The sequence below is a fragment of the Hemiscyllium ocellatum genome, chromosome 6 (assembly GCF_020745735.1).
Source record: "Hemiscyllium ocellatum isolate sHemOce1 chromosome 6, sHemOce1.pat.X.cur, whole genome shotgun sequence".
In the NCBI taxonomy this organism is placed as follows: Eukaryota; Metazoa; Chordata; class Chondrichthyes; order Orectolobiformes; family Hemiscylliidae; genus Hemiscyllium; species Hemiscyllium ocellatum.
The window spans coordinates 67,517,067-67,544,215 of NC_083406.1; the positions used below are offsets into that span (position 1 = coordinate 67,517,067).

The 27,149-nt window shown below is 40.8% G+C and overlaps 1 protein-coding gene across 3 annotated transcripts in view; it reads right to left on the reverse strand.

The window, feature by feature from the left end:
* The window catches only part of rev1 (REV1 DNA directed polymerase), a 139,228-nt gene extending 115,645 nt beyond the window's left edge, over nt 1-23,583 (reverse strand). For 2 of the 3 annotated variants that reach the window (XM_060826629.1, XM_060826631.1), the window contains exons 1-4: nt 23,401-23,583; nt 5,500-5,566; nt 4,790-4,922; nt 4,351-4,519 (exon numbers count right to left, since the gene is read on the reverse strand). In XM_060826629.1, the coding sequence (XP_060682612.1) occupies nt 4,351-4,519; nt 4,790-4,922; nt 5,500-5,556 (359 nt within the window). In that variant the 5' untranslated portion in view covers nt 5,557-5,566; nt 23,401-23,583. The remainder of the gene's footprint in view (nt 1-4,350; nt 4,520-4,789; nt 4,923-5,499; nt 5,567-23,400) is intronic. The other variant, XM_060826630.1, reaches the window with a different exon arrangement.
* Between the last annotated feature and the right edge of the window lie 3,566 nt (nt 23,584-27,149).

Consider the following 27,149-nt stretch of genomic DNA (forward strand, 5'->3'; position numbering starts at 1 on the left):
GAAGCAGACTATTTGGTCCAACCAATCCAAGCCGACCATAATCCCAAACTAAATTAGTCCCATTTGCCTGCACTTAGCCCACATCTCTCCAAACATTTCTTATTCAAGTTCATTTCCAAATGCCTTTTGAACGTTGTATCGTACCCACATCCACCACTTTCATGAACCAATATCTCCGTAAAAAAATTGCCACTCATCTTTTTAAAATATTTTCCTCTCACCTTAAAATTATGCCTACTACTCTTGAAATCCCCCATTCCAGAAAAAAGACACCTGCCATTCACCTTATCTATATTCCTCTCAATTTTATAGATCTCTATAAAGGTCACCCCTTCAACCGCATACACGCCATTAAAAGAAGTCCCAGCTTCTCCTTATAACCCAAACTCTCCATTCTCCATTACAGCTTGGTAAATCTCTTCTGAACCCTCTTCAGATTAATTACATTGTTCCTTTAACAGGGCAGCCAGAACTGGACACAGTACTGCAGATGAGGCCTCACCAACATCATGCACAACCTCAACATAATGTCCCAACTCCTCTCATCAAAGGTCTGAGCAATGAAAGCAAGCTTGCTAAACGCCTTCTTAACCACCCTATCTATATGTGACACAAACTTCAAAGAATTTTGTGGCTGAACTCCTAGGTCTCTCTGCTCTGCAACACTACCCAAGGTCATACTTTAAATTCTAAGTCCTGCCCTTTTTTGTTTTACCAAAGTACAAAGCTTTGCATTTATCCAAATTAAACCCCATCCTACTATTCTTTAACATTGACCCAATTGATCAAGATCTCTTTGTAATCTTAAATAATCTTCGTAACATGAAAATTGGTGGAGTTGTGGACAGTGAAGAAGATTATCAAAGGAGAGAGAACATTTGAAAAGTTATGCAGAGAAATGGTCGGAAGAGTTTAATTCAGACTAGTGTAATGTGAGGCATTTTGGGAGGTCAAATGCAAGATGAAATTACACAGTAAATGGCAAGACCCTTAGGAGCACTGACATATGGAGAGATTTAGAGGTTTAAGTCCATAGCTCCATGAAAGTGGAAACTCAAATGGCAAAGTAGTTAAAAAATAACATTCAGCATGTTGCCTTAATCGGTTGGGGCTTTGAGTACTAAGTTGACAAGTCATGTTGCAGCCATATAAAACTTTAATTAGGCCACATTTGGAATATTGTGTGCAGCTCTGGTCCCCACACAGGATGGATATTGAGATTGTGGAGAGGGTGCAAAGGAGATTTACCAGGATGTTGCCTGGTTTGGAGTACATTAGCTACAAGGGGAAGTTTGGCAAACTTGGATCATTTATGCTAGAACATTGGAAGGTAAGGGGGTAACATGGTATGAGTATATAAAATTATGACAAGAATGCATTAAGTGAATAATAGGAGTCTTTTCCCCAAAGGTGAATAGTAAAATTTAAGAGGCATTTAGACATACACAAAAACAAGACTGGGAATAGGGAGGAAGTGAACTAGTTTATAATGGCATCATGGTCGGCGCAGACATGGTGTGACGGAGGCCCTGTCTGTGTTATGCTATGCTGTACTGTACTATGTTCTCTATTCTTGCTGCCAAAGTGCAAAACCCCATATTTCCTCTCTTTACATTCCATCTGCCAAGTTTTTGCCCACTCACTGAACCTGTCTATATCCCTTTGCAGACTGTCATTCCCATCAATTGTCTTCCCACTTATTTTTGTGTCATGATCCAAGTCAATGAATTCATAAGAAATTTCCACATTTGCCTCATGACTGATGTCAGGCTAACTGCTCAAGCACTCAGTTTTCTTACTCTCTCCCTCCTTATATGATAGACTAACATTTGTTAACTTCCAATCCATTGGGATCATTCTAGAATCTAGGGAATTTTGGAAAAACTCAAGTAGTACATTTATTACCTCTGCAGCTATCTCATTGTAGAATTCTAGGATTGGGCCATGGGTTTTGAGGGATTTCAGTGCCATAAGTTTCTTCAATACATTTTCTCTTTTAACATTAAATGACTTTCGTTCCCGATTCTTTTTAGACCCATTGCTACCCTCTGTTTCTCATGTGTAATTTGTAACTTCTATTTTGAAGACAGACAGCTCCTCTGTTAAACTTGCATTGTGCAGAGTACAAGGAACTTTATTACACATCAAGTCAGACTGTATATAACTGAATAGGCAATAGAATCAGAAATGTACAGCAGGGAAATAAACCCTGTGGTCCTACTCGTCCATGCCAGCACAGCCTAAATTAATACAGTCCCATTTGCCAGCATTTGGCTCATATCCCTCTTCCTATTCATATGTCCATCCACATGCCTTTAAAATATTGTAATTGTACAGGCTCCACCACTTCCTCTGGCACCTCATTCCATACACGCACTGTCCTCTACATAAAAAAGTTGCATATTAGGTCCCTTCTAAACCTTTCCCCTCTCACTTTAAACCTATGCCGTCCAGTTTCGGACTCCCCTATCTCAGGGAAAAGACCTTACCTATTTACCCTCTCCATGCCCCTCATGATTTTATAAACCTCTATAAAGGTCACTCCTCAGCCTCCAATGCTCCAGGGAAAATAGCCCAGTCCATTAAGCCTCTTCCTATAGCTCAAACCTTCCAACTGTAGCAACATTTTTGTAATTTTTTTCTGAACCCTTTCAAGTTTCACAACATCTTTCCTATAGCAGGAAGACCAGAATTGCACACAATATTCCAAAAGTGGCCTAACCAGCTGCGCAACATGACCTCCCAACTCCTATAATCAATGCACTGACTAATAAAGGCAAGCATACCAAACGCCATCCTACCTATTGCAACCCCATTTTCAAGGACTTACAAACTTGCACTCTAAAGTCTCTTTCTTCAGGAGCACACCCCAGGACCTTACCATTAAGTGTATAAGTTCTACCCTGATTTGCCATTCCAAAATGCAGCACCTCACATTTATTTATATTAAACTCCATCTGCCACTCCTCAGCCCATTCACCCACCTGATCGTTGTACTCTCAGGTAACTTTCTTCACTGCCCACTCTTCCACCAATTTTGGTCTCATCTGCAAACTTACCAACTGTACCACCTATGTTCACATCCAAATCATTCATATAAATGATGAAAAGCAGTGGACCCAGCACCAATTCTTGAGGCATACCACTGGTCACAGGCCTCCAGTCTGAAAAGCAATCCTCCACCATCCTCTGTCTTCTGCCTTCGAGCCATTTCAGTATCCAAATGGCTAGCTCTTCCTGTATTCCATGTGATCTAACCTTGCTAACCAGTCTATGTATACATCAAAATATGAGAATAAACCTTCCGTCACCCAGCACCGACACCCTTAGGTCTAACAAAAAAAAAACTGGAGGGAAACATTTCTGAAGTGCAAACAGTTAGTCTGCTTCTGGCTCACCAGCACACCAAAATACTTTCCAAGCAACAATGAACACACTAAAGATAAGTGACCCCAATTAATGTATTTAAAACTGCTCTTGCAATTGAAAAAAACAGCACAAATAAAGCAGGAGCAATCTGGATGGCTGCTTGACCCTGCTCCACCATTTAATAAAATCATTGCCAATTTTTGATTTCAAACATACTTTCACACTTCATTCCCTCAAGTCCTACCATCTACTGATCTTAATATACTCAACAACTGATCATCCACAGCAATTTTGGGTGGAATATTCTAAGTATTCAGAACCTATGGAGTAAGAAGTAACTCTAAATGCTCATTCCATTTAACAAGTGTTTTCTTTACAAAGCTCAGAGATTGTAAAAGCTCTAGTTTACAGATTGAAATAGTATAAACAAGAAAACAGTTAAGAAAATTTGCTGTGAAAGATATTTTACTTTCAGTAAGATGGATACAGAACTTCAGCAAAATATTTTCGGAGATCTTTTCAAACTAACGTGTAAATGCGCCTTTGCAATCTGACGCTTGTGCCACACAAAAACTTAAGTCATTCAGATATCCTACTACCATGAACTGCATGTGACAGAACAAATTAAGACAAAGCTCAACTAAAACAAAAATACAGCAACACTGAGCTAACTGAACTTGCAATTTTAACAATATACAATTAAATTTAGGGTTAAACAGTGTAATAAATATTCACTGGATTGTTTTGTCTCCTTTTTACAAAAGAACTATATCTTAAATCTAAACTCTTAGTACTGGTCAATACTATTATCAAATTGACGGTTCACAGCTATCCAGGTCAGAGTCACACTGTCACTGAGTAAATGACAATCTGACAGCCAAACACTTAAGGATCAGACACGTGGGCTTTACTGTAATTAGCAATGTGTCCACTTGTCAAAACATAAATGGGAACGACAATAACCATTATATTTTCACTTACCTGTCAGTAATCCAACTGGGGCGAACAACTTTCTCTTCCTTCAGTTCTTTGATTTTTGAATTTGGAAGGTTAGTGGCAATAATGTGAGTAGTTTTAGACCTCGAATAGTACATATGATACTGGCCTCCATGCAGCATCATAAGCCGTCGCAGCTCATCAGCCGTTGGGTCTGCAACACAACACATCACATCATTTACAGATGAAGTAAATCAGGACTAATTTAGCATTCAGGCCATGGCAACTACACAAGCATGAAATATTTTATTTACCCTGCCAGCATTATACCTTTCAACCACTCATTGAAATTCATTCAACTCCATTCTACTAGATGAATAATCATTCAACTATCTACCCAGTGACATGAGGACAGATTAAATTAATTCCAGTGTTCTGAAAGGATACAGCTAATTCTGAATAAGATTTATAAATCACCACATACCTGTGTAACCATTGACAAAAATTGAAACACCTCTGAAAATACAAGATACTGTCCCTTCATTTTGTTGTTGAAGAGAAGCGTCTGATTTGAATTGTCTTTCTAGCTTGTCCATCTTTGCTGCCATGTATCCACCCTACGAGAAAATTCAGAAGACCTTATTACCCTGCACTGACTTATTTCAACACTTATCTAACATAAGTCTCCTTGAACAAAAAGGAAATATTTAATTTACATAGTCCTTGTCATAAGTCTTCAAAACATCTCATGGCCCTTCACACAATTAATTACTTTGAATATGTAGATAAATATATACAATAGGATCCTGTCAATTAAGAAAATCTTTTTTCTCTGTTGGCTAAGGGAAATATACATTAAGACAGAGTTCCTTCTTGTATGGAATTTTGAGTATCCACTGAAATGATCAGAAGATACAGGTGGACAATTAATCTGATATTTTGACCATAGGATGATGTTTCTGCCTAATGCATCACACCTTCAATATTGATTTTTATTGATGTTGGCCTTTGGTATTCAAAGGGCCTAGACTTCAATCTACAACGTTTGGAATATTAACAACTCTGGCAAAAAAAAGTAAAACTGTAGTGTGATTGTAAGCTTATTCAATTTGTATTGTGAGATGGACAAAATGAAACGAATAAATTTACAAATAAAAACACAGAAAGCTTAAGAGTAATGTGAGCTGAACAAACCCATTCTGTCCAACCGTCCCCTTCGCTGGCACGTTTCCTCCATCCTCCACGGCTCATAGTAGGTTCCCTGAAATTTAATTTTGAATTGTCCATTTTAAAACATAATCACTCAAATTTATTATGAATTACATACAAAAGAATAATTACTTATGCTTAAAAGGAAGTTTAAAAAGGTTGCCAAAATTGCAATTCACCTTGGTAAAACATGAAGTCAAAACTGTGTCTATTAGTTACTACATGTGAACAAACAACTGTTATTATCAAAGTCAAAATGAATTCATGATTCATAGCACTGGTATTTTAGGGAGCTTTATTATGACACACACTACATGTTATTACTTTAAAATAAGTATATCTACATAATGAAAAAAGAAACTATTCAAACTTCACGAGTTGATTAGTTGATGCTAAACTAATTAAGCAAATACTTCTGTTAATATGTTTCTTCTGAACCACCAAGAACATATTGTCTTAAACACTTCTCATATCTAACTTGCCTCTAAGTATTAAGTTTAATGCACAGTGGCTTGGTAATACACAATTTCAGTAATGCTTGAAAAACAGAGACTTGCTATTACAACGTTTTGGTTTTCATTCATTTGGATAGAAACAATAATGCCAAATTCTAAAGGGAGCATCGATTAGGCTGCATGAGTAAAAGGTGTTGACTAGTTTTGTCAAGTTTGACTGATTGGTCAAGGTATTGCCTTAGAGAATACATCAGGAAAATATTGTCCTTCATGCCTTTGTTTAATTAAAAAAAGACAATGCGTGCACATGTTCTTTTTTTCCTGCAGAGAACAGGTTGTTGCCTGTGAAAATTTATAACTTCTAGCAAGCATAAGCGAATCACATTGTGAGCCTGATGACAAATTTGAATTGGTCATAGCACGTTTGAGGCTGTTCAGCAAGGGCTGTCCAATTCAGGGTTTGCATCTAATATTAGACATTATGTTGAGTCCTGCGAGCATGTCCTGGTTTGAGTGCAGTTGAAGAGATTACTGTTAGATACAATCTGCCATCTGTCAGGACAAACAGTCTATGTACTGAGAATTCCACCAATAGTAAAATATTTAAAGTCTCTTTGGATGCTCAGATTTTGAGAAACTGCACACAATAATTCCAATTGTGATTACATCTAAACAAGATCTATAGAATACATTACGTGCATTCATTAACAATTTCTGTCTAGAGAGTAATCCTTGAAAGTGCATTGAGGCAGGAATAAACTAGGGATTGGGATAATGAATTAAATGGTGCAAAGTGATTTAGAGCTGAACCTCAAGAGTATGATAGCATTTCAAAATATGTATTTCATAATCCATATGGTTTTGTATTATTAACTGCAAATTTTCCTATTGTGGGTGATTCAATTGTTTTCATTCTTTGTAACTGCCAACATTGGGGCAGTTTAGCACTTTGTACCACTTAGCAACATGATAACTGAAGAATTTTGCATTATATAGTAAACCAGAAAACAATGGGGTCAGGTAAAAGGAAAAGGCAGCTTTATTGACTATAATGTATTGCTTTCCAGGTATTTTTGTGTCATCTGCAAATCTAGCTACAGTTCGTTCGTTTCCTTCACTTATAGGTTCGCATTTTTGCAATTCCAAAGGTTATATCACCTTCTCATTCTGTGAATCTATTTAATTATATCTAGAAAAGGAACCAGCTTGTGTGGAAAATCATGCTCCACTCCTCCTCCCATACAAAATCTCTGTATGAGCTGTATTTGCACTTGTGGATTGGTACAAACAGCAAAGAGATTTAAACTATGCATTTAAACATATCAGTCAGCAGCTTCAGATCTTACTGTAATCTCTATGACAATAACTGCATGTTCCCTACCTTATCTCCAACTCCATCAAAAACCTCTTTCACTTCTTGATTCAATTTCTCCAATGCACTTCTGGTCAGTCTCCCAACATCCCCTCTCCAAAAAAAATCACAAATCAGCTGTAGGTTACCCACTCTTGACAAAGCTCCACTTACATATTCTGTAATCTCTTGCTTGTTTAATTAATCCAAAGAATCATGTTACAAATCTTATTTGCTTCTTCTACCTATTCCACTACAGCCCAATACATATTAAAGGACAACTTAAGTTGCTACTACAAACCTCTCTAGCCTTAGGTTCTTTCCAGTTCACCAACACTGCAATTAAATGAAATCCTTCCTGTACAGCAGCAACCAGAGTTGTACATATCATTCCGGAAGTGTAGTGTACTATATTCTCCAAACTTTGCATCACGTTTCTCTACCACATCCACTTGGTGGTAACATCTCAACCTGACTCTTCAAAACACTCAACGTTTTAAAATTCATTCGTGGGTTGTGGGTGTCACTGCATACGTAGTTGTCCTTGAGAAGGTATTCGTGAGCTGTCTTCTTGAATCACTGCAGTCCATCTTCTTTAGGACATTAATGAAGAGTTTGTTTAAGGAATGTATTTAAGGAGGAAAGATGGGTGGAAATGGTACAGAGTTATTGTTAAATTATATCCATGGGGGGATCCATGATGGTAGCAATCTAAGAGGATCGTGTTGCAGAGCTCCGCACCACAGCACAAGCTGGATGAACTTCTAATCCACCCAACCCGGACCACTGCAATATCCTGGGACTCTGGAGATGTCAAGGAGTCCCAGAAAATTCTGAATATTCATCAGATCTGCGTTTTTGACCGTCCAGAGATGCCGAAGGGAGGAGCAGCATACGAGGCTGGGCCTGCAGCCCAGCCTGCAGGATCCTCAGACTCGATTACCTACCAGGCCCTGGTGAAGGAACTCACAAAATTTTGCAAGATGTTGGGTAAGCAAATTGAGGAGAAGCTGGCCCCGATCTCTACAATGCTGCAGAAGCATGAACAGCAGCTGGGAGACCTGGAGAAAAGGATGGATGAGGCAAAACACAGCGTTGCAGTAGTGGAAGCTGATACCTGTTCCTCCAAGGATAGGATCCAAGCCCTGGAGATGGAAGTCTGTAATTTGCATGACCAAGTGGATGAACTTGAGAATGGGGCAGGAGAAAAAATATTTCGATCGCCGGTCTGCTGGCGGGTAAGGAAGGTCTGCGCATGGCGGAATTTATTGAGGACTGATTGCCGAAATTCCTTAACTTGGAGACTGGAATGAGAGGCTTGAAGATGGAGAGGGCTCACCAGGTCACAGTGTGGAGGTCAGTTATTGGAAAAATATCCACATCCTCTCTCGGTGCGGTTTCATCATTATAGAGATAAGGAGAGAATTGTGGAAGCTTCCAGAATCCAGGGGAAGGGTCCGAAGGCCCTAATGTACAAGGGTTCATGCTTTTCCAGGACTTCTCATTGGTGATGATCCAGAAAATACTATTACAGCACCAAGAGACGACTGAGGGAGCTTGAGATCCAGTACTCTGAGGTATCCGGCGGTGCTTCGGGTCACCTTAGATGGATCCATACATCTCTTTGACACAGAGAAGGCAAGAAATTTTGTGGACAAATTAATCTAATCTGATCAATTTAGTATGTACATATAGTAGCGCTGTTTGGGTATGTCTTTTTTTTCTCTTTAAAAAAAAGAGGAAGCTCGGTTGGGGCTCTCTTTTTATATTGGTAATAATCTGGTTTAAACTAAGTTTGAAAACAGTTGAGATGTGTACCCTCAATTTCGAAGTTATACTAAAGGATGGGTGGGGTATTTACTCCCTTCTTGTTTAAAAAAAATATTTATTCACATTGCTATTCCATGGTGTATTTTCTTTGTTTTCTGCTTGTGTTTGTGGTGTGGCTCTAGCTGGGATGAGGGAAAATGGTTGGGATGGCTAGATGCCTACTTACAGGCAGTTTATGCCTGGTTCAGCTATTTAAATGTCTGGGCTGCAGTCTTGGCAGCGGGATGGGAAATTGGGTTTTGGGATGGGTAGTTGCTCCCTTTGGGCAGGGGTTGAATTCCTATATACAGCACCGTTGGCACTTTATATGTTGGTTAGTTTTTTTCATTTTTGTTGTAGAGATAGCTTTGTAGGTTTGTTAACTGTAGTGATTTTAGTTTGTGTAATTGTTATGTTCGATGGATGTTGTGACACTAAGACTTGGCGATTTGTGGTTTGAGTTCCTCCTATCTGGAATTTAAATGTCATTACAGGAGGTTAAGGCTAATGACTTGATTAAATGGTGTACCTGGAATACCAAGGGGAGTCACTCACCAATTAAGAGGAAGGTACTTTTGAATATTAGAGAGGAGGTGGATATTGCTTTGTTACAGGAGGCACACTGGGATGATAGGGAGCACTTGAAACTACAGCAGAATAGCTTTGACCAGGTTTACTTTTCTTCTTTTAATACCAGAAGTAGGGGAGTGGCTACACGGGAGGTTTGTAATTCTCAAAGCCCTGATAAATAAGGAAGGATATGGTGTTTTAAATGTTTATTGCCCTACGGCCCACCCCCTCAAATTTTTGGTTGATGCGTTCTCTAAACTGACCAGTCTCTACTCTCAGTATATCATTATAGGGGGAGGTTTTAACTGTCTCATGGACCCCACAGTGAATAGGTTGCCCAAAGACACCCCGTTACCTTCTGTACAAACTAAACAACTGGTGGATCTGTCTGTGGAGTTACAGTTGGTGGATGTCTGGAGGCGTCTCCACCCTACTGGCAGGGATTTTATGGCCTTTTTTTTCCAATCCACATAGATGTCACACTAGGATTGATTATTTTTCTGACCCCCGTGGCAACCCTGGACTTTGTGGCATCTTGTACAATTGGTAATATTACCACTTCCGATCACGCTCCAATGTACCTGTTGGTTAAGATTAATAACGTTACAATAGGTTCGAGGCACTGACAAATGGACCCCTTTATCCTCAAGGATAACAAGTTTGGAGAGTACTTCTCTGGGGAATTTCAGGTGTTCCTAGACATGAACTCGGGCTCGGCTAGTAGCCCATCTGTCCTCTGGGAAACTGCCAAAGCCTATGCCATTGGATTAATTATTTCCTACTCTGCCAGTAGGAAGTGGCAGAAGGGTGAGCAGCAACTTCTCCAAGCACAGTTGAAAGCAGCCAAGAAGGTTTACTTTGACAGGCCATCACTGCGCAAGCTACAGAGGATTATGATGCTGCGGTCTGCATTGAATTTCATACTCTCACAGACAGCAAAGAAGGAGCTTATTTTTGCAAAGCAAAGGTTATATTAGCATGGTGACAGGCCAGGCAAATACTTAGCATCTCTTGCCAGGAAAAGGAGCACACTTCAAGCTATTATGGTGATTAGGGAAGGGTCTGGGAACCTAACATGTGACTCCAAAAAGATTTTACTTTAAGTTATACCAATCTGAGGGTGTCAAGGAGGGGCAGGTCAAATGGAGCTATTTTTCAAGGATCTGGAGCTCCCGGGCGTGACCCCGAACAAGAGTCTTTTCTCAATGCTGAAAACGTGTTGCTGGAAAAGCGCAGGTCAGGCAGCATCCAAGGAGCAGGAGAGTCGACGTTTCAGGCATAAGCCCTTCTTCAGGAATGCCCCTTTATCAGAGCAAGATGTGCAGGAGGCTGTGAAGCAGCTTCAGAGTAGAAAGGCACCCGGTCCTGACGGACTTCCCAGCTAATTCTATAAGGAATTTATAAACACATTGTCAGGCCCGATGCTCGACATGTTAAATGACTCATACAGCCATGATTGTCTCCTGCCATCTCTGAGAGGCCAATATTTCACTTATTCTTAAGAAAGGAAAGTCCTAGAAGACTGTGGTTCATCCAGGCCCATTTCACTCTTAAATGTTGACTTTAAAATCCTCTCTAGATTCTTGCATTAAGGTTGGAGACTGTGTTACCTTCTGTTATTAAAGAGGACCAGATGGGCTTCATAAAAAGCCGCAGAACCTCCAATAATGCAAGGAGGCTTCATGTAATTCAAGTATGTCAACAACAGTCAATACAGGGATTGGTGATTTCTCTAGATGCAGAGAAGACATTTAACAGAGTTGAGTGGCCATACCTTTTCTATACTCTGCAGCAGTTTGGCTTGGGCAAAGTCTTTATAAGATGGGTAAAGGTTCTCTACAGTGACCCTCTCACTGTGGTCATTAATGGGGTGCGATCAAGCAATTTTAACATTTTTAGGGGCAGCCAGCAGGGCTGTCCCCTTTTGCCACTGCTTTTTACATTGGTGATTGAACCATTGGCGGAGGCCATTCGTAGGGATCACAATATATCAACTCTAGAAGTGGGGTCAAATTACATAAGATTTCATTGTACGCAGACGATGTCCTAAGTTTTTTTGAAAAATCCAGCAGTTTTGGTGCCTCACCGATACAATGCATCAGTGTATTTGGCACCTTTTTGAGGTACAAGATTAATTTTGCAAAATCAGAGGCTATGCCTATGGGTGGTCTTATGAAGGTTTAGGTCTTGAGGCGGATATCGGTTCCTATTTAAGTGGTCACAGCGGGGTTGTATGTATTTGGGTATATTCATTATTCCAGTTCTGGATCGACTGTTCAAAGCTAATTTTGTTCAATTATTTGACAAAATCAAACAAGACCTTTAAAGATGGGAGGCACTTCCGGTCTCGTGGTTGGGTCAGATAGCACTTATTAAGCTGAACATTCTCCCCCGTTTGTTATACCCTTTCCAGATGCTCCCCTGATTTTGATAAGCAAACATTCAGGAGATTGAATGGCTGGTTCAGCTCTTTTATTTTGCATAGTAAGCAGCCCCTCATTAAATTAGCTAAATTGTAATTGCAAAATTGTAAGTTTGGGGGGAGTGGATCTCCGGACATTAAAAGCTACCAACTAAGCTCGCTTTTATTCTACGTGAGTGATTGGGTTTGTAGGGATTCTCTTTCAATATGGTTAGATATTGAAACCTTCCAGGCAAGGTGCCCCCTTACCAGCTTGCTGTTTTTGGACAAAATGAGGACAGTTAGGGAATATTGCCAAAACTCAATAGTTACCAATACTGATAAAGCATTGAGGGCAATTCGGCAAAGGGAAGGTACTATTGGCAAAACATCTTCTCTTATACCTATAATGAGTATATGCCAGATTTTCAACCGGGGACGATAGTTTCGCGATTCAAACAGTGGGTAACTAGGGGTGTGTCTTGCGTGGGCAATCTATTTGAGGGAGACACAATGGTGTCCTTTGATCAGTTAACATAGAAATACGAGCTATCTAACAGGGACCTCTTTTGTTTTTTTTCAAGTTAGGGATTTTATTCAAAAAAAAGGCTGAACTTGTGACTGATCCCTACAAATCTGACAAAGAGAGGAGGATGCTCAGTGCTAAGAGTACACTTTCTGACAGTACTTTATATCAACAATTGGGGGGTGCCCCCTCAGATTGAGTTTGATCAACTCTGTAGGGTGCGTGCGAAAGAGCTCAGCGTTGAAGTCTCCTCAGAGGCAGAGCAAGATATTTGGGAAAACGCAAGAAAGATATCAATTTGCAATAGGACACATGCTTTACAGTTGATGATTCTCCATAGGGTCCACTTGGCTCCAGACCGTTTGTCAAAATTTAAAACAGGGATGTCTTCAACATGTCCCAAGTGTAAGGTCGGTATGGGTACACTTACCCATTGTCTTTGGCCCTGTGGTAGATTTCAAACATACAGGAGCACTGTGGCAGGTGCAATGGAGAGGATTTGGGTGTAAGGGTGGAGAAGGACCATGATCATCTTCTTCTTGGCCTGCCCAGCATATTCCCTGCAGATGCGCATAAGAACAAACTTTTCAATGCTCTCACTTTCTGCGCAAGAAAGAATATCTTGCTAGGTTGGGTATCCAAACCCTCGCACCTGTCAGATGGCGTAAGATTGTTATAGAGCATATCCTCTACGATTTTCTCATAAGTATGGTACACCACAAGACTGAGAATTTTTATAAGACATGGCAGCTGAAAATGTGTTGCTGGTTAAAGCACAGCAGGTTAGGCAGCATCCAAGGAACAGGAAATTCGACGTTTCGGGCATAAGCCCTTCATCAGGAATGAGGAGAGTGTGCCAAGCAGGCTAAGATAAAAGGTAGGGAGGAGGGACTTGGGGGAGGGGCGTTGGAGATGTGATAAGTGGAAGGAGGTCAAGGTGAGGGTGATAGGCCGGAGTGGGGTGGGGACGGAGAGGTCAGGAAGAAGATTGCAGGTTAGGAGGGCGGTGCTGAGTTGAGGGAACCGACTGAGACAAGGTGGGGGGAGGGGAAATGAGGAAACTGGAGAAATCTGAGTTCATTCCTTGTGGTTGGAGGGTTCCCAGGCGGAAGATGAGGCGCTCCTCCTCCAGCCGTCATGTTGTTATGTTCTGCCGGTGGAGGAGTCCAAGGACCTGCATGTCCTCGGTGGAGTGGGAGGGAGAGTTAAAGTGTTGAGCCACGGGGTGGTTGGGTTGGTTGGTCCGGGCGTCCCAGAGGCCGCAAGTAAGCGGCCCGTCTCACCAATATAGAGGAGGCCACATCGGGTGCAGCGGATACAATAGATGATGTGTGTGGAGGTACAGGTGAACTTGTGGCGGATATGGAAGGATCCCTTGGGGCCTTGGAGGGAAGTGAGGGAGGAGGTGTGGGCGCAAGTTTTACATTTCCTGCGGTTGCAGGGGAAGGTGCCGGGAGTGGAGGTTGGGTTGGTGGGGGGTATGGACCTGACGAGGGAGTCACGAAGGGAGTGGTCTTTGCGGAACGCTGATAGGGAGGGGAGGGAAATATATCCCTGGTGGTGGGGTCTGTTTGGAGGTGGCGGAAATGACGGCGGATGATACGTTGTATACGGAGGTTGGTAGGGTGGTAGGTGAGAACCAGTGGGGTTCTGTCTTGGTGGCGGTTGGAGGAGCAGGGCTCAAGGGCGGAGGAGCGGGAAGTGGAGGAGATGCGGTGGAGGGCATCGTCGATCACATCTGGGGGGAATCTGCGGTCCTTGAAGAAGGAGGCCATCTGAGCTGTGCGGTGTTGGAACTGGTCCTCCTGGGAGCAGATGCGGCGGAGACGAATGGCAGCCCTTTTTGGAATACCTAGATACAGATTTATCTGCCACACTAATAAGGGCTTTTACAAAACCATAATGATTGTACTTTATGAGTCCAATATCCAGGGAGGAGGAACTACAAATGTATGAGCGTCTTGTTTGGCTGAGTTGAGTTATTACTATTTATTAGTTTGTTATTGGTTATTGTTTATTTAGGTAAATAGTTAGCTGGGTTTTTTAATATATACTTTTCTATATATATTCATACATTTGTACAAGGGTGGGTTGGTTTTTTTTCACATTGTGTTCTTCCTTTGTATTGTTTTGAATTGTATTGTTTTGTATTTGCTGTAATAGTATAAAAAAACTTTCAATAATTTTTTAAAAAATTATATCCACCAATACAAGAAATCATTGAAATTCTTTACAAACATGTCCAACTTCTTGAACAAGGGCAGGATTTATACAGTTAATGGTAGGGCCCTGGAAAGTGTTGCAAAACAGAAGAACTTAGTGATTCAGGTACTAGCTCATTGAAAACTGTGCCTCAGACAGAGAGAGTGGTCAAGAAGGCATTTGGCATGCTTGCTTTCATTGGTCAGATCATTGAGTATAAGTGTAGGGATGTCTTGCTGTGGTTGTACAGGATGTTGGTGAGCTGCTTTTGGAATACTGTTTACAGTTCTGGTCACTTCTCTAGGAAAGATATTACTAAACTGAAGAGGGTACAGAAAAGATATACAAAGATATTAGCAGGACTGGAGAGGCTAGACAGGCTGAAACTATTTTCACTGGAGAATAGGAGGTTGAGGGGTGACCTTATAGTGGCTTATTAAATTACGAGGGGCATAGTTAAGGTGAATAGCAAAGATATTTTTTCCTCGGGGTTGGGAAGTTCAAAACTTGAGGGCATAAATTCAAGGTGAGAGAAAATATTTGAAAAAGACCCGAGGGGTGTTTTTCTTCACACAGAGGGTGAAATGAACTGCTAGAAGATGCAGTAGATGCAGATACAGTTACTATGTTTTAAAAAGGCACTTGGATAAGTACTTGAACAGGCAAGTTTTAGTTGGATATGGACAAAACCCAGGCAAATGGGACTAGTTTAGTTCAACTAATCTGGTTAGAATGGATGAGTTGGACCGAAGGGTCTATTTCCCTGCTGTATGACTCTATAAAGATAAACCTATAAAGCACTGGACTCAATTTACACCTCTCTTGAACAAAGGGGGTAAATGAGCACCCTTAAAAAGTGACACCACAGTTTTAACGTGCGAACAAGTGAAGTAACTTGGATGAAAATATCCAAATTCAAAAAGTGAATTTAGTTTTCACATTTAATGTCATTTGTTACCTTCTCACCAGATCAAACCATCTGCATGCAACTAAGGTATCCATTTGTTCATAAATTGATAATTAGAATGGTATACATGCACTTCTTCACATGACATGCTTTATCCACAGACTTTTCCTTTATTCAGCAGTAACATTTCATTCCACTTTTGACTCGAGCAAACGTTCGTCCTACCCTTCCCAGAGTTTAAGAGCAAAATACAAATTTCAAACTGCACTTGAGAAAAGGCAGCTGGTTTTCATCTTTGTTCAATACAAGAAATTTTAAGAATAGTGGTTTGAAAAAAGATTGCTGAATATCAAAGAAATCCTTCTATCTTAGGTATTTTATACTATGCCCACCTTGTTTTGTGTTTCGCATTAGAATACAAGAAAGATTGCTTCCTTTCAATGTTGTAAATTTTAAAAAGCTGTTATTTATATTTGATTATCTTGGTGCCTTCTCAAAACATAATGCTGTACCTATTTACAATCCCAACATTGATTGATCACAGGAAATGCACTTGCCAAGGGATGGCTGCCGATACACAAATGCTTTGCCAAGACAGATGCAATGAATCAACACATAATATGAACAAAGTCCACAATAACCACTGAACCTAAATCTCTACATCTACTTTTGCAATTGATTTCCTGCTCAATACGACCAGTAATGAGCTGTTAAATTCTCCTGACATTAAACACAACTTTGTCAGCAAAACACTGGCTTGCACAAATATTATCTACAATTATATTCCCTAAAAAACAAGATGAACTAACCATAATTATCAATGCTCCCTCCTCCCTAACTTTTGAACCTCATAACAAACAGCTTACTCCAACTATGCAAATGCTTATAACGCAGAAGTAGGTCAAATTTTTAAAAAGACCTGAACTAACACAATTCCACACAAATTGCATGTTTTCAAATCATAAACATCTAACAATGAACTCTAACCTGGAAAGCAGATACACTTGATTACTGTTTCCAACTAAATGCTAATGCTGTTGAATGAGGAGTATCCAAAATCTAAACTTGAATTCAGGCTCATTACTTGTGCAGATGTCCTTTTGCATCCATTTATTCAGGATTGTATCACTTACAATTGTCTAAAATTTGGAACTTAATTAGCACAATCAGTTCTGCATAACATAACAAAGGGGTTTAATAAGGTACCGCATACAAGGTTACTTAATAAGAGCCTATGGTATTACATTAGCATACTCAGAGGATCGGCTAACTAACAGAACACAGATAGGTTAAAAGGAGCATTTTCAGGTTTGCAGCCTGTAACTAATCGAGTGTTATAGGGATAACTTCTGGTGCCAGAATTATTTGCAATACATATTAGTGACTTGGATGAGGGAAGTGAATGTGCTATAGCCAAGTTTGTGGATGACACAAAAGCAGGTGAGAAGGCAAATGGTGAGGATGACACAAATAGTCTGCAGATAGATACAGGCAGTTTAAGCACATGGGCAAAAAAAATTGGTAGATAAAATACATTGTGGGTAAATGTAAGATTGTGCATTTGGCAGGAAGAACTGCAGCACAGAGGGACTTTTGGATCATCATGCAAGAATCACAAAATCAAACAAACAAATTCAGCAGGTAATAGGGTAAGCAAGTGGATAATTGGCCTTTATTTCAAAGTGATTGGTGCATAAAAGTAAGGAAATTTGCTAAGGCTATAGAAGGACTCATCAGACAATACCTGGAGTACTGTGCAGTTTTTGGTCCCTTTATCTAAAGAAAGATGCACGAGCCATTGAGGCAATTAAAAAAAAGGTTCAGTAGGTGGACCTCAATTAGGGAGGATTGCCCGTTGAGAAGAGGTTGAGTAGGTTGGATCTGTACTCACTGGAGTTTAGTAGAATGGAAGGCTACCATATTGAAGATTCTTAGCATGCTTGAAAGATCATTTCCCATTATGACAGTGTAGAACCAGAGGATATAATCTCAGTATAGGAGGTTGCTCACTTAAAACAGAGATGAGGAGAAATTTCTTTACACAGGTGATGGTGCTGGTGGAACATGTGGAATTCCTTACCACAGAGACTGGGTCATTAACAATATAAAAAGCTGGGATAAACAGAATTTTAATCAGTTAAGAAATCAAGAGTTTTGGGGAAAAGGTAGGAAAGGTGAATTAAGGATTATCACATCAGGCATGATCTCACTGAATAGTGAAGCGGTCGATGGGCTGAATTGCCTACTTCTGCTTCTATGTCTTATGTCTTGCATGAAAGATATGCTTCTATTTTCAAGAAAGCATTAAAATAAGAGTTGTTGTGGCCACAGCAAAAATAGCTGGAGCTTTGAGATGGAAGGGTGATTTCACACATTACTCAAAAATCTGGGGTAAGAGGTCCTCAATGTGGCAGACAGAAAATCTAAGGGAGGCATATAAAGTAGGAGATTTTTAAAAATTCTTTGTGGGATGTGGGTGTCACTAGCTGGCCAGCATTTGTTGCATTTCCTTGGTTGCCGTTGAGAAAGTGGGTGGCGAGCTGCCTTCTTGAACCGCTGCAAAAGTAAGGAGGTGCCTTCTCTGCCATTCAATATGATTATGGCTGATCCATTATCTAACACCACATTCCCACTTTCTATCCACATCCCTTTGATGCCTTTAATATAAAATTTATCAATTTTTTTTCTTGAATACAACAGACATAGCAGGGATTAAACAATAAGCTCGGGGAACTTTGCAAATCAGTGTGCAGGTGCACTCGACACCTCAACTCCTCCCGAAATCCTTTTCTTTTCTATGTCTGTCATTGGTTGAGTTTCCAAGCATCTCTTCTAACTCGTCCAAGAAGGCCCAGAAAATGTTTGACATATTAGCAGGCAAGGAAGCATTTGCAGAAACAGAGTTAATGTTTCAGGTTAATAACCATTAATATGATCATGAAAAGGCATTTGATGGATATCATAAAATTTAAGTATATCTACAGGCTGGTAATATGGAAAGCAGGAGAACAAAAGGGTAGTTCTGAGATACAGTGAAAGACAGGAAAAGATTAAATGACAAAATAAATAAATGATGCTGTTTCTGTTGTGCCATCATCCCTTTTTGTTCCTTAATCGCTCTCCCCTTTCACTCTATCACAGATCTTCTCTTTTGCCAGACTTGCTGGATTTCTCAGCACTATTTGTATTCAAAATCTCCTGCTTATATTCATTCGCCTTTTGCTTTTTCCTTCCCTTTCTCTGCACTCTCTTGCTTAGAAACTGTTACAGTTCTAACTTCTGTAATTCTGATCAAAAGTTTTATATAGTAATATAGCAAGGAAACAGATCTTTTAGTCCAACTCGTCCATGCTGACCACGTTTCCCAAACTAAACTAATCCCATTTGCCTATGTTTGGCCCATATCTCTCTTAACCTTTCCTATTCATGTACCTGTCCAAATGTTTTTTAAATATTGTTAGTCTACTTGCATCTACCACTTTCTCTAGCGGTTCATTCCACACACAAACCATCCTGTAAAAACACTGTCCCTCAGGTGCCTTTTAAATTTTTGTTCTCTCGCCTAACAAATATGGCCCTGAGTTTTGAACCCACCCCATCCTTGGAAAAGACCGTTGCTATTCATCTTATCTATGCCCCTCATGATTTTATAAATCTCTTTAAGGTCACCCCTCAACCTCCTATGCTGCATTGAAAGAGTCCCAGCCTCTCCTTATAAATCAAACCCTCTGGTGACAGCGACACCCTTGTATCTCTTTTCTAAATCCTCTCCAATCTAATAAGATCTTTCCCAAGGCAGGGCAACCAGAACTGTACGCAGTACTCCAAAAGTGGCCTCACTGCTCCACAGCCTCAACATGATGCCCATCTCTTTCCTGTACCTAATTGCCTGTGAAATGAAGGCAAGTGTGCCAAAATACTTTCTTAATCACTGTCTACTTGCAACACAACTTTTAAAGAAATATGCACCTGGAACCCCTTGGTCTCTCTGTTCAATAACACTATCCAGGGTCCTACCCTTAACTGTATAAGTGCTGCCCTTGTTTGGGTTACCAAAATGCAACACTTCACATTTATCCAAGTTAAACTCCATCTGCCTCTCCTCAGCCTATTGGCCCAGTTGATCAAGATCCCTTTGTCATCTTAGACAACATTCTTCACTGTTGACTATTCCAACAATTTTGGTGTCACCCACAAACATACAAACCATGCTTCCTAAATTCTTATCCAATAATTTATATAAATGATAAACAACAGTGGACCCTGCACTAATCCCTACGGAACACCACTGGTCACAGGCTTCCAGTCTGAAAAATAACATTCCCCACCACCTTCTATCTCCTACTGTCAAGCCAATTTGATATGTAAATGGCAGGCTCTACCTGAATCCCATGTGATCTAACTTCATTAATCGTTTTGACCTGAAATATTAACTATATATCTCTCCACAAATGCTGTCTGACCTATTGAGTAGTTCCAACATGTGTGATGTTTTACTTGAGCATCATGGCACAATGTCTCTTCCTTTTAATCTTCATGAAGTACATGGGATTGTTTGTTTTTAAAGGTGCTGTATAACTTGAAATTTTGAATATTCCGATGAGCTTCTGGCTTGTCTCTCTACAATCTGAGGTCATCCAAAACTCTGCTACATGTGTGTAACTCACAATAGCCCTTGTTCCGCTTTCAGCTTTGTGCTTGCTGATCTACATTTGTAGAACTTTGATTTTAAAAGATTTTATCATTGTTTTCTAATTTGTCCATGGCTTCATCCCACCATATCTGTCACCTCCTTCAGACCCACAACTTGCGTGCACTCTGCTGAATCTAGCCTTGTGTATTCCTAATCCAGGATGTTTCACAACTGCTGACCATGCTCAGTTGCGTCGGCCCCAATTTCTGAATCCTTTCGCTCTCTGCCTTGATTTCCTCAAAAACCTACCGTTTTGAGCAAACTTTTGATCATCTAATCTAATATCTTCCTAAGTGGGTCAGTGTTATACGTTGTTTTGTGATGCTCCTTAAAAAGGCCTTGGGACGTTCTGTTGCATTAATATGGTTTGTAAGTTGTCATAATGTCTGCCTGAGACATAGCGGCAAAACGTGTTACAGCAAAGAATAAAAGCAAACAATTGACAACGCTTGCACTAGTTCTCTGAAAGAACAATGCACTGTATTTCGATTCCATCTTACCCTGTATATGAACACAATGCCATGCCAGTTTTAGAAAGCATACTGTTCAGTTCACCTTGTTACATATATACCAAACCAAGTCAATGGTATAGCTTAACTTATTGAAATGGGTTTGCAGAGAGAAATAAGATAAACATTTTTCTTTCCACAGTGTCTCAATTACAAGCATTACAACAGAAGCTAATGTAAGAAATAAATGGGCAGTACATGTTCCACTATCAATTTGATGCACACTAGACAAGGGGGCTATGATATGCTCTGTAAGTGGCATCAGCCTTCATCATTTGACAGAGATTACCAAATTGAGCAGAGGATCAATGGGTGTGACCTCAGATTTCTCCAGTAGTAATTATGTATTTGTTACATGCCTACATTTTATCTAGTTTACATTCCATAAATGTTAATTTTTCAATTATTGCCATACCAACTAAAATCTTACTAGACCAGTTCAATCCCAATGGGACAGCACTGGTTGCCTTAAATGAGAAGTGTCTAGACATACATAATTTCACCTTAGAGACAAGACAGAAATTAAGTGAATTCTGAATTAAGAGAGCAATAGCAGGCAAGAAACATTCAAAACAAAGGTAAACAGTTACAGCTGTATCCCTTGAGGAAAGAATGTTTTTGTCATGCATACATTCAGAAAGAGAAAAACAGCAGATAAGGAGAAGTCCAAAGGACCATTACTTTTCTCTTTTCCCCCTGCCCAAGGCACCATGTGAATAACCACTTGTTTCAATTCTATGTTTGGCTTTGCCTTCAAATGGCAGAGGTCCTGTGCCATTAGCTTGGCTGAAAATGGGACTCTAAAATGGAGAAAGATTCAACATGAAATAAAAAGAAAGGAATCAGTACTTCTTTCAATATGGTAAACTGAGCATGAACAGCAAACTGTGAAAGACAAGAAACAGCACTTGTATCTGTTCTGTCATTCAATAAAATTGCAGTTGACCTGATCTTGGCCTCATCTCCACTTTCCTGCCTGTGTCCCTTAAAACTGGACAATCTGCCTATCTGAGCTTTGATATCATTGAGACCACCTTCACACTTGCTGCGGTAGAGTTTTCCAAATATTCATAAAATTCAGAAGAAATTCCTTTTCATCTTTGTCTTACAGGGGCAACCCCTCATTCAGGAATAATGTCCCCAATTCTAAATCCAACCATGAGGTAATAACACCTTTTCAGCACCTTCTGTCTTTCAGCATTATAGAGATGTCTCCTAGAAATGTGATCAAGAAATCCCTGAAGGGACTTTGACAGCAACATGATTAAGAAAAATAAAAATAAAGAACTGTGAATACTGGAAATCTGAAAAACAAACTGAAAAGACTGCAGAAAGTCAGCAGGTCTGGCAGCATCTCTCAAAAGAGAAGTGGAGTTAATGTTTTCAGCCTGGTGACCTTTGGTCAGAATACTTGGTATATGGAGTTCCAAATCAAAATGGTATCTTAAAATGAATGGACCATAACTCCCACCGCACTCCACCATCAGAATGCACAAAAGATTTTTATGTGCTAGTGTTTCACTTCAATTGCTTGCACAATCGAAAAAGAGCACCCCACTCCCACACAGGAGGGCAGCAATACATACCACAAAGAATATTTAACATAAGCTTGGTAGCTATATCTGTTTTACGGCAAATATGATATTTGCAGGTGCAAAATTATAATTTTCATACATATATTTGAGGAAAATCGAACAAGTGAAGTTATTCATAAGTTAGTTCAACTATCACCAAACAAGATATTTCTCAACAGATGTTGACGGGGATGGGGGGGGGGTGTGGCTAAGAGGGATAAAACACAGCATTTGCTAAAGGAACAGACATTTGTGGACATAAACATGAACAGAACTTTACGAGAATAGGAAGAACAGAGCTAAAGTCTGACCAAAATCCCCATTCGTTCTTTACAGAGAAATAAAATCACAACATAATCTGCGCAACGCTATTATTTTACCGCGAATTACAGTCAGTTTTGGAAAGGAGGCTATTGTGTAAATACTGCTCAGAAAATTCAAAACAATTGGGAGGCAGCTTTCTAACAGGTACGGGGGAGGGGTGATTACACCATTCTCCTCCTGGATTAAGGTGAAAATCACCTGGATTATGGGGAAAACCTCCCCCTGCTGTTGGATTGAAGGGGAAACCTCCTCCTGGAGATGATGGGGACGCCTCCTGCAGTCTCCAGCCCCCGCCCCCCGCCCCCGCCCGGCGATGATCCTCTGCTCCGGAGCCAGGCAAAGGGCTCCCAGGGCAGTAGGGTCTGTGCTCAGGCAGGACTCCGGCTTTAAGGCTCTGCCTTATCTCTAGAGTGGCCTCGGCTGGGGAAAAGCCGACATTATTTGTGTCTGAGGCCAGGGCTGCAGCTTCTCAGCACCGAGACCCGGAGCCCCCGGAGGAGAGAGACCGGGCCGCGCGCTCTCTCCGTGCCGGTGCCGCCAGTCACGTAACTGGGTACGGGCTCACCTCTCACGGCCTAAAACTCATCCCGACCTCGGTTACCATCCGTCTCCCGGCTTCTATTATCACCGTTTGTATATCGGGCCGCTGGCCTCTACCCCTCACTCCGGTCTCTGGCTCCGTGATCTCTCCATTCCCGTTCCACCCCGCCCCGTCCGCCTGCTCCGGCACCGCCTGCAACCACCCAATTACAGCGACACCGTGGGCTGGAGGCTAGTACTACACCCAGTCACAGCAAAACCCTGGGCTGGATGCAAGTACTACACCCAGTCACAGCGACACTACGGACTGGAGGCTGGCACTACACCCAGTCACAGCGACATCGTGGGTTGGAGGCTAGTACTACACCCAGTCACAGCGACACTGTGGGCTGGAGGCTAGTACTGCAACCAGTCAAAGCGACACTGAGGGCTGGAGGCTGCTACTGCATCCAGTTACAACGACACCGAGGGTTGGTTCAACACATTCACAGCGACACCAAGGCTGAAGGCTGGTATTACATTCAGTCACAGCGACATCGAGGGCTGGAGTCTGGAACGACACCCAGTCACAGCTACACCGAGGGCTTGGAGGCTGGTAATACCCATAGTGACAGAGATACTGGGCGACGAGAGGCTGCAACTGCACTATTTCATGATGGGGGTGTGACTGGAATCACACATTATTGCAACTGAAGAGGGGTAGTGCAAAACTGAAACTACATTGAGTCGCAGCGACACCTAAGATAGGATTTTGTACCGTGTCGAGAGTGGGGTGCTGGAAAAACACAACAGGTGTTGGAACAGAAGGAGAATCGACGTTTTGGGCAAGAGCCCTTCATCAGGATCCTGATGAAGGGCTCTTGCTTGAAGCATCGTTTCTCCTGCTCCTCTGATGCTGCCTGACCTGGTGTCATTTTCCAGCACCCCACTCTCGACTCTAATCTCCAGTATCTGCATCCCTCACTTTCCCCTAGTTGATATTGTACTATACCCAGTCACAGTGACACCCTCAGGTGAAAATGTGTAACTGCGCCGTGTTACAATGACACAAGGTGGTAAGGACCTGTAACTAGAGCCATATCACCATGATACATGGTGTTTCACAGTGACACCTGGTGGAATCGTGAAAAGTAATGAGACGCTTATAGCGAAGTTTACACCTCGTTCGCACATTTATTCTGTCTCTGATATGTGTCGGGGTCTACAAAGAAAATCTTCCACCATACCATTGCTTGATACCTATCCACTGAATAAAATCTGCCAGTCTTCCTTCATAGGTTGGGTTGGACTACTGCTGGTGACCATGATGTGGAAGTCACATGGCACCAGGTTATAGTCCAACAGGTTGATTTGAAATCACAAGTTTTTTTTGGAGCACTGGTCCTTCACCTGGTGAAAAAGGAGCAGCACTCGGAAAGCTTGTGATTTCAAATAAACTTGTTGGACGATAACCTGGTGTCATGTGACTTTTGACTTCGGTGAAACAGCGAAAGGTGAAACCCTTAAGTCAAGATTAGAGTGTTGCTGGAAAAGCACAGCAGGTCAGGCAGCATCCGAGGAGCCGGAAAAATCTATGTTTTGGGCAAAAGCTTTTCATCAGGTAAAGCCCCAATGAAGGGCTTTTGCCTGAAGCGTCCATTTTCCTGCTCCTCAGATACTACCTGACCTGCTGTGCTTTTCCAGCACCACTCTGATCTCCAGCATCTGCAGTCCTCACGTTCGCCCTGAAACCCTTATGTGGCCATTCTGAGCAGGCAAGGAAGCCAATTGTCTCACTGCTGCCTATAAAATCCCAGAAAGGTCAGGGATTGAACAGTACACTCAAGAAGGCCACCTGCTGGCTTTCGTTCAAATGTACCTATAGCGATACTAAAACTTTGTCGTAAGATTGGGGAAGCGACAGCCAGTGATACAGTCATTAAACCGACAATCCAGAACCCCTGGCTAATGCTCTGAGGATACGAGTTGAACAAAAATCTGGAATTAAAAGCTAGCCTAATGGGTTTGTAAAAGGCAGATTGTAATAATGTACCCAATCTAGTTGAATTTTCTGATTAGCAACAGAAAAAAAATTGATGAAGGGTTTTCAATAGAGATCATCTATACTTTAAATAATTGTTTGCCAATCAAAATTGAAACCTGTTGAATAGCTCGATCAGTATCAACTTAGATAAAAATTAGTTGAAGGACAGAAAATAGCAAGTTGTGATTCATAGTTGTTTTTCCAAACAGGATGATGATAGCTATGGTATTACCCTATGTTCAGTGCTGGAATTACTTTTTAAAAACAATCTATACACACTTGCTTTATCTTTTAGCTTTTCTCATGTTATATAAGGTGAAAGCAACGCTAGTTGATCACTCTTCATTTCAAATTCTTTTAGGATTCATTGGGTGGTTTTACAGCTGAATGTTTTCCTGCTTCCAATCCTCCCCGTTTACCCAGGCTGGGGACTGACATCGATATATGCCTGCACTAGTGAGATCATCAAAGGCCATTGTTATGTCCAAGATTGGAAGATGCACTATCTGTTTCTAGGCCTACCCTTGATACAGTGAAAATTGTACATTATATTAGGTTCAGAACATAAAGGGCCATAAACTAGGTTTATTTAATGAACAAAAGTACTTGTTATTATAATCATAAAACTATTTGATAAAAATGCACTAATACAAGTTTGATCTATGTAATTGTAATTTCTAACTATTTCCAACAGATATGCACAAGTACAAATTAAAGGAAATATGAAAAAAACTTGCTGTGCAGAAATTAATATTGGAAAAAGATACTTTGGCCAAAACCAGGTCAAAAATCAAATGACACCAGGCTATAGTCCAACAGGTGTATTTGAATTTGCAAGCTTTCAGAGCTCACTTCCTTCCTCAGGCACGGTTTGTTAATTCTCTGAGAATAAGAGTGTGAGATATGAAATATTCCAGATTGCTTTTAGTCAAACACACTTTATCGTGTAAACTGGACAAACAGACTCAGATAGTGGTCAATAGACATATACAATTGTTCCTCTAGGGTATCTTTCGAAACAGTTAATTCGGGATGTCTAGAGGAAGTCTTTAAGAAACCTTTAAGATACTTTGGCTTTTAAGCTCTCATACAGAATTCTGAAGAAGGTTTCCCATAGTCAGCATTTCCTGTAATTTTCTTTCTTCTGTGAAGACCTCCAAGACCTGAATGTGGCAACAAATTTGGGAACCAGATGCCAATGCATGGAACTACGGAGTGGCTGCTTAAAGGGAATGTTGTTCACAACCTCGACAAAGGAAGAATCATGGACCTAAAAATGGCTGCAGTAATCACATGGCCACAAATTAAGGCAAGTTTAGGAACCAATGTGGAATAAGTAAAATCCTCTGAATTGAAATGACCATTTTGTCAAAAATGTTGAAAAGTCAGGCATCAAGAAACTCACATCGCCTATTTAACTTATAGTAATATGTTAAGTTGTACATGCTGGAACTGAAAGGGTTGCCTGTGATTGCCCAGCTTGGAAGCCAGACTCAAAACTACAAATGCAGTCATGCATAAATGCATATTTCAATAGCTGCTTGAAGACCAGCAGATAGACAGAAAGTAAAATGGATTAGTAACAGCAAAGGCTGGAAGACCCTCTCTCTCTCTCTCTCTCTCTCTCTCTCTCTCTCTGTTTCCTTTTCATGATCTGGAAAACTTGCACCAGCAATTAACCAAATCGGCAGACCATCTATTCACCAACAATTCATCAAGATTTGACAAATTTCACTCCAGCTGGCAACATA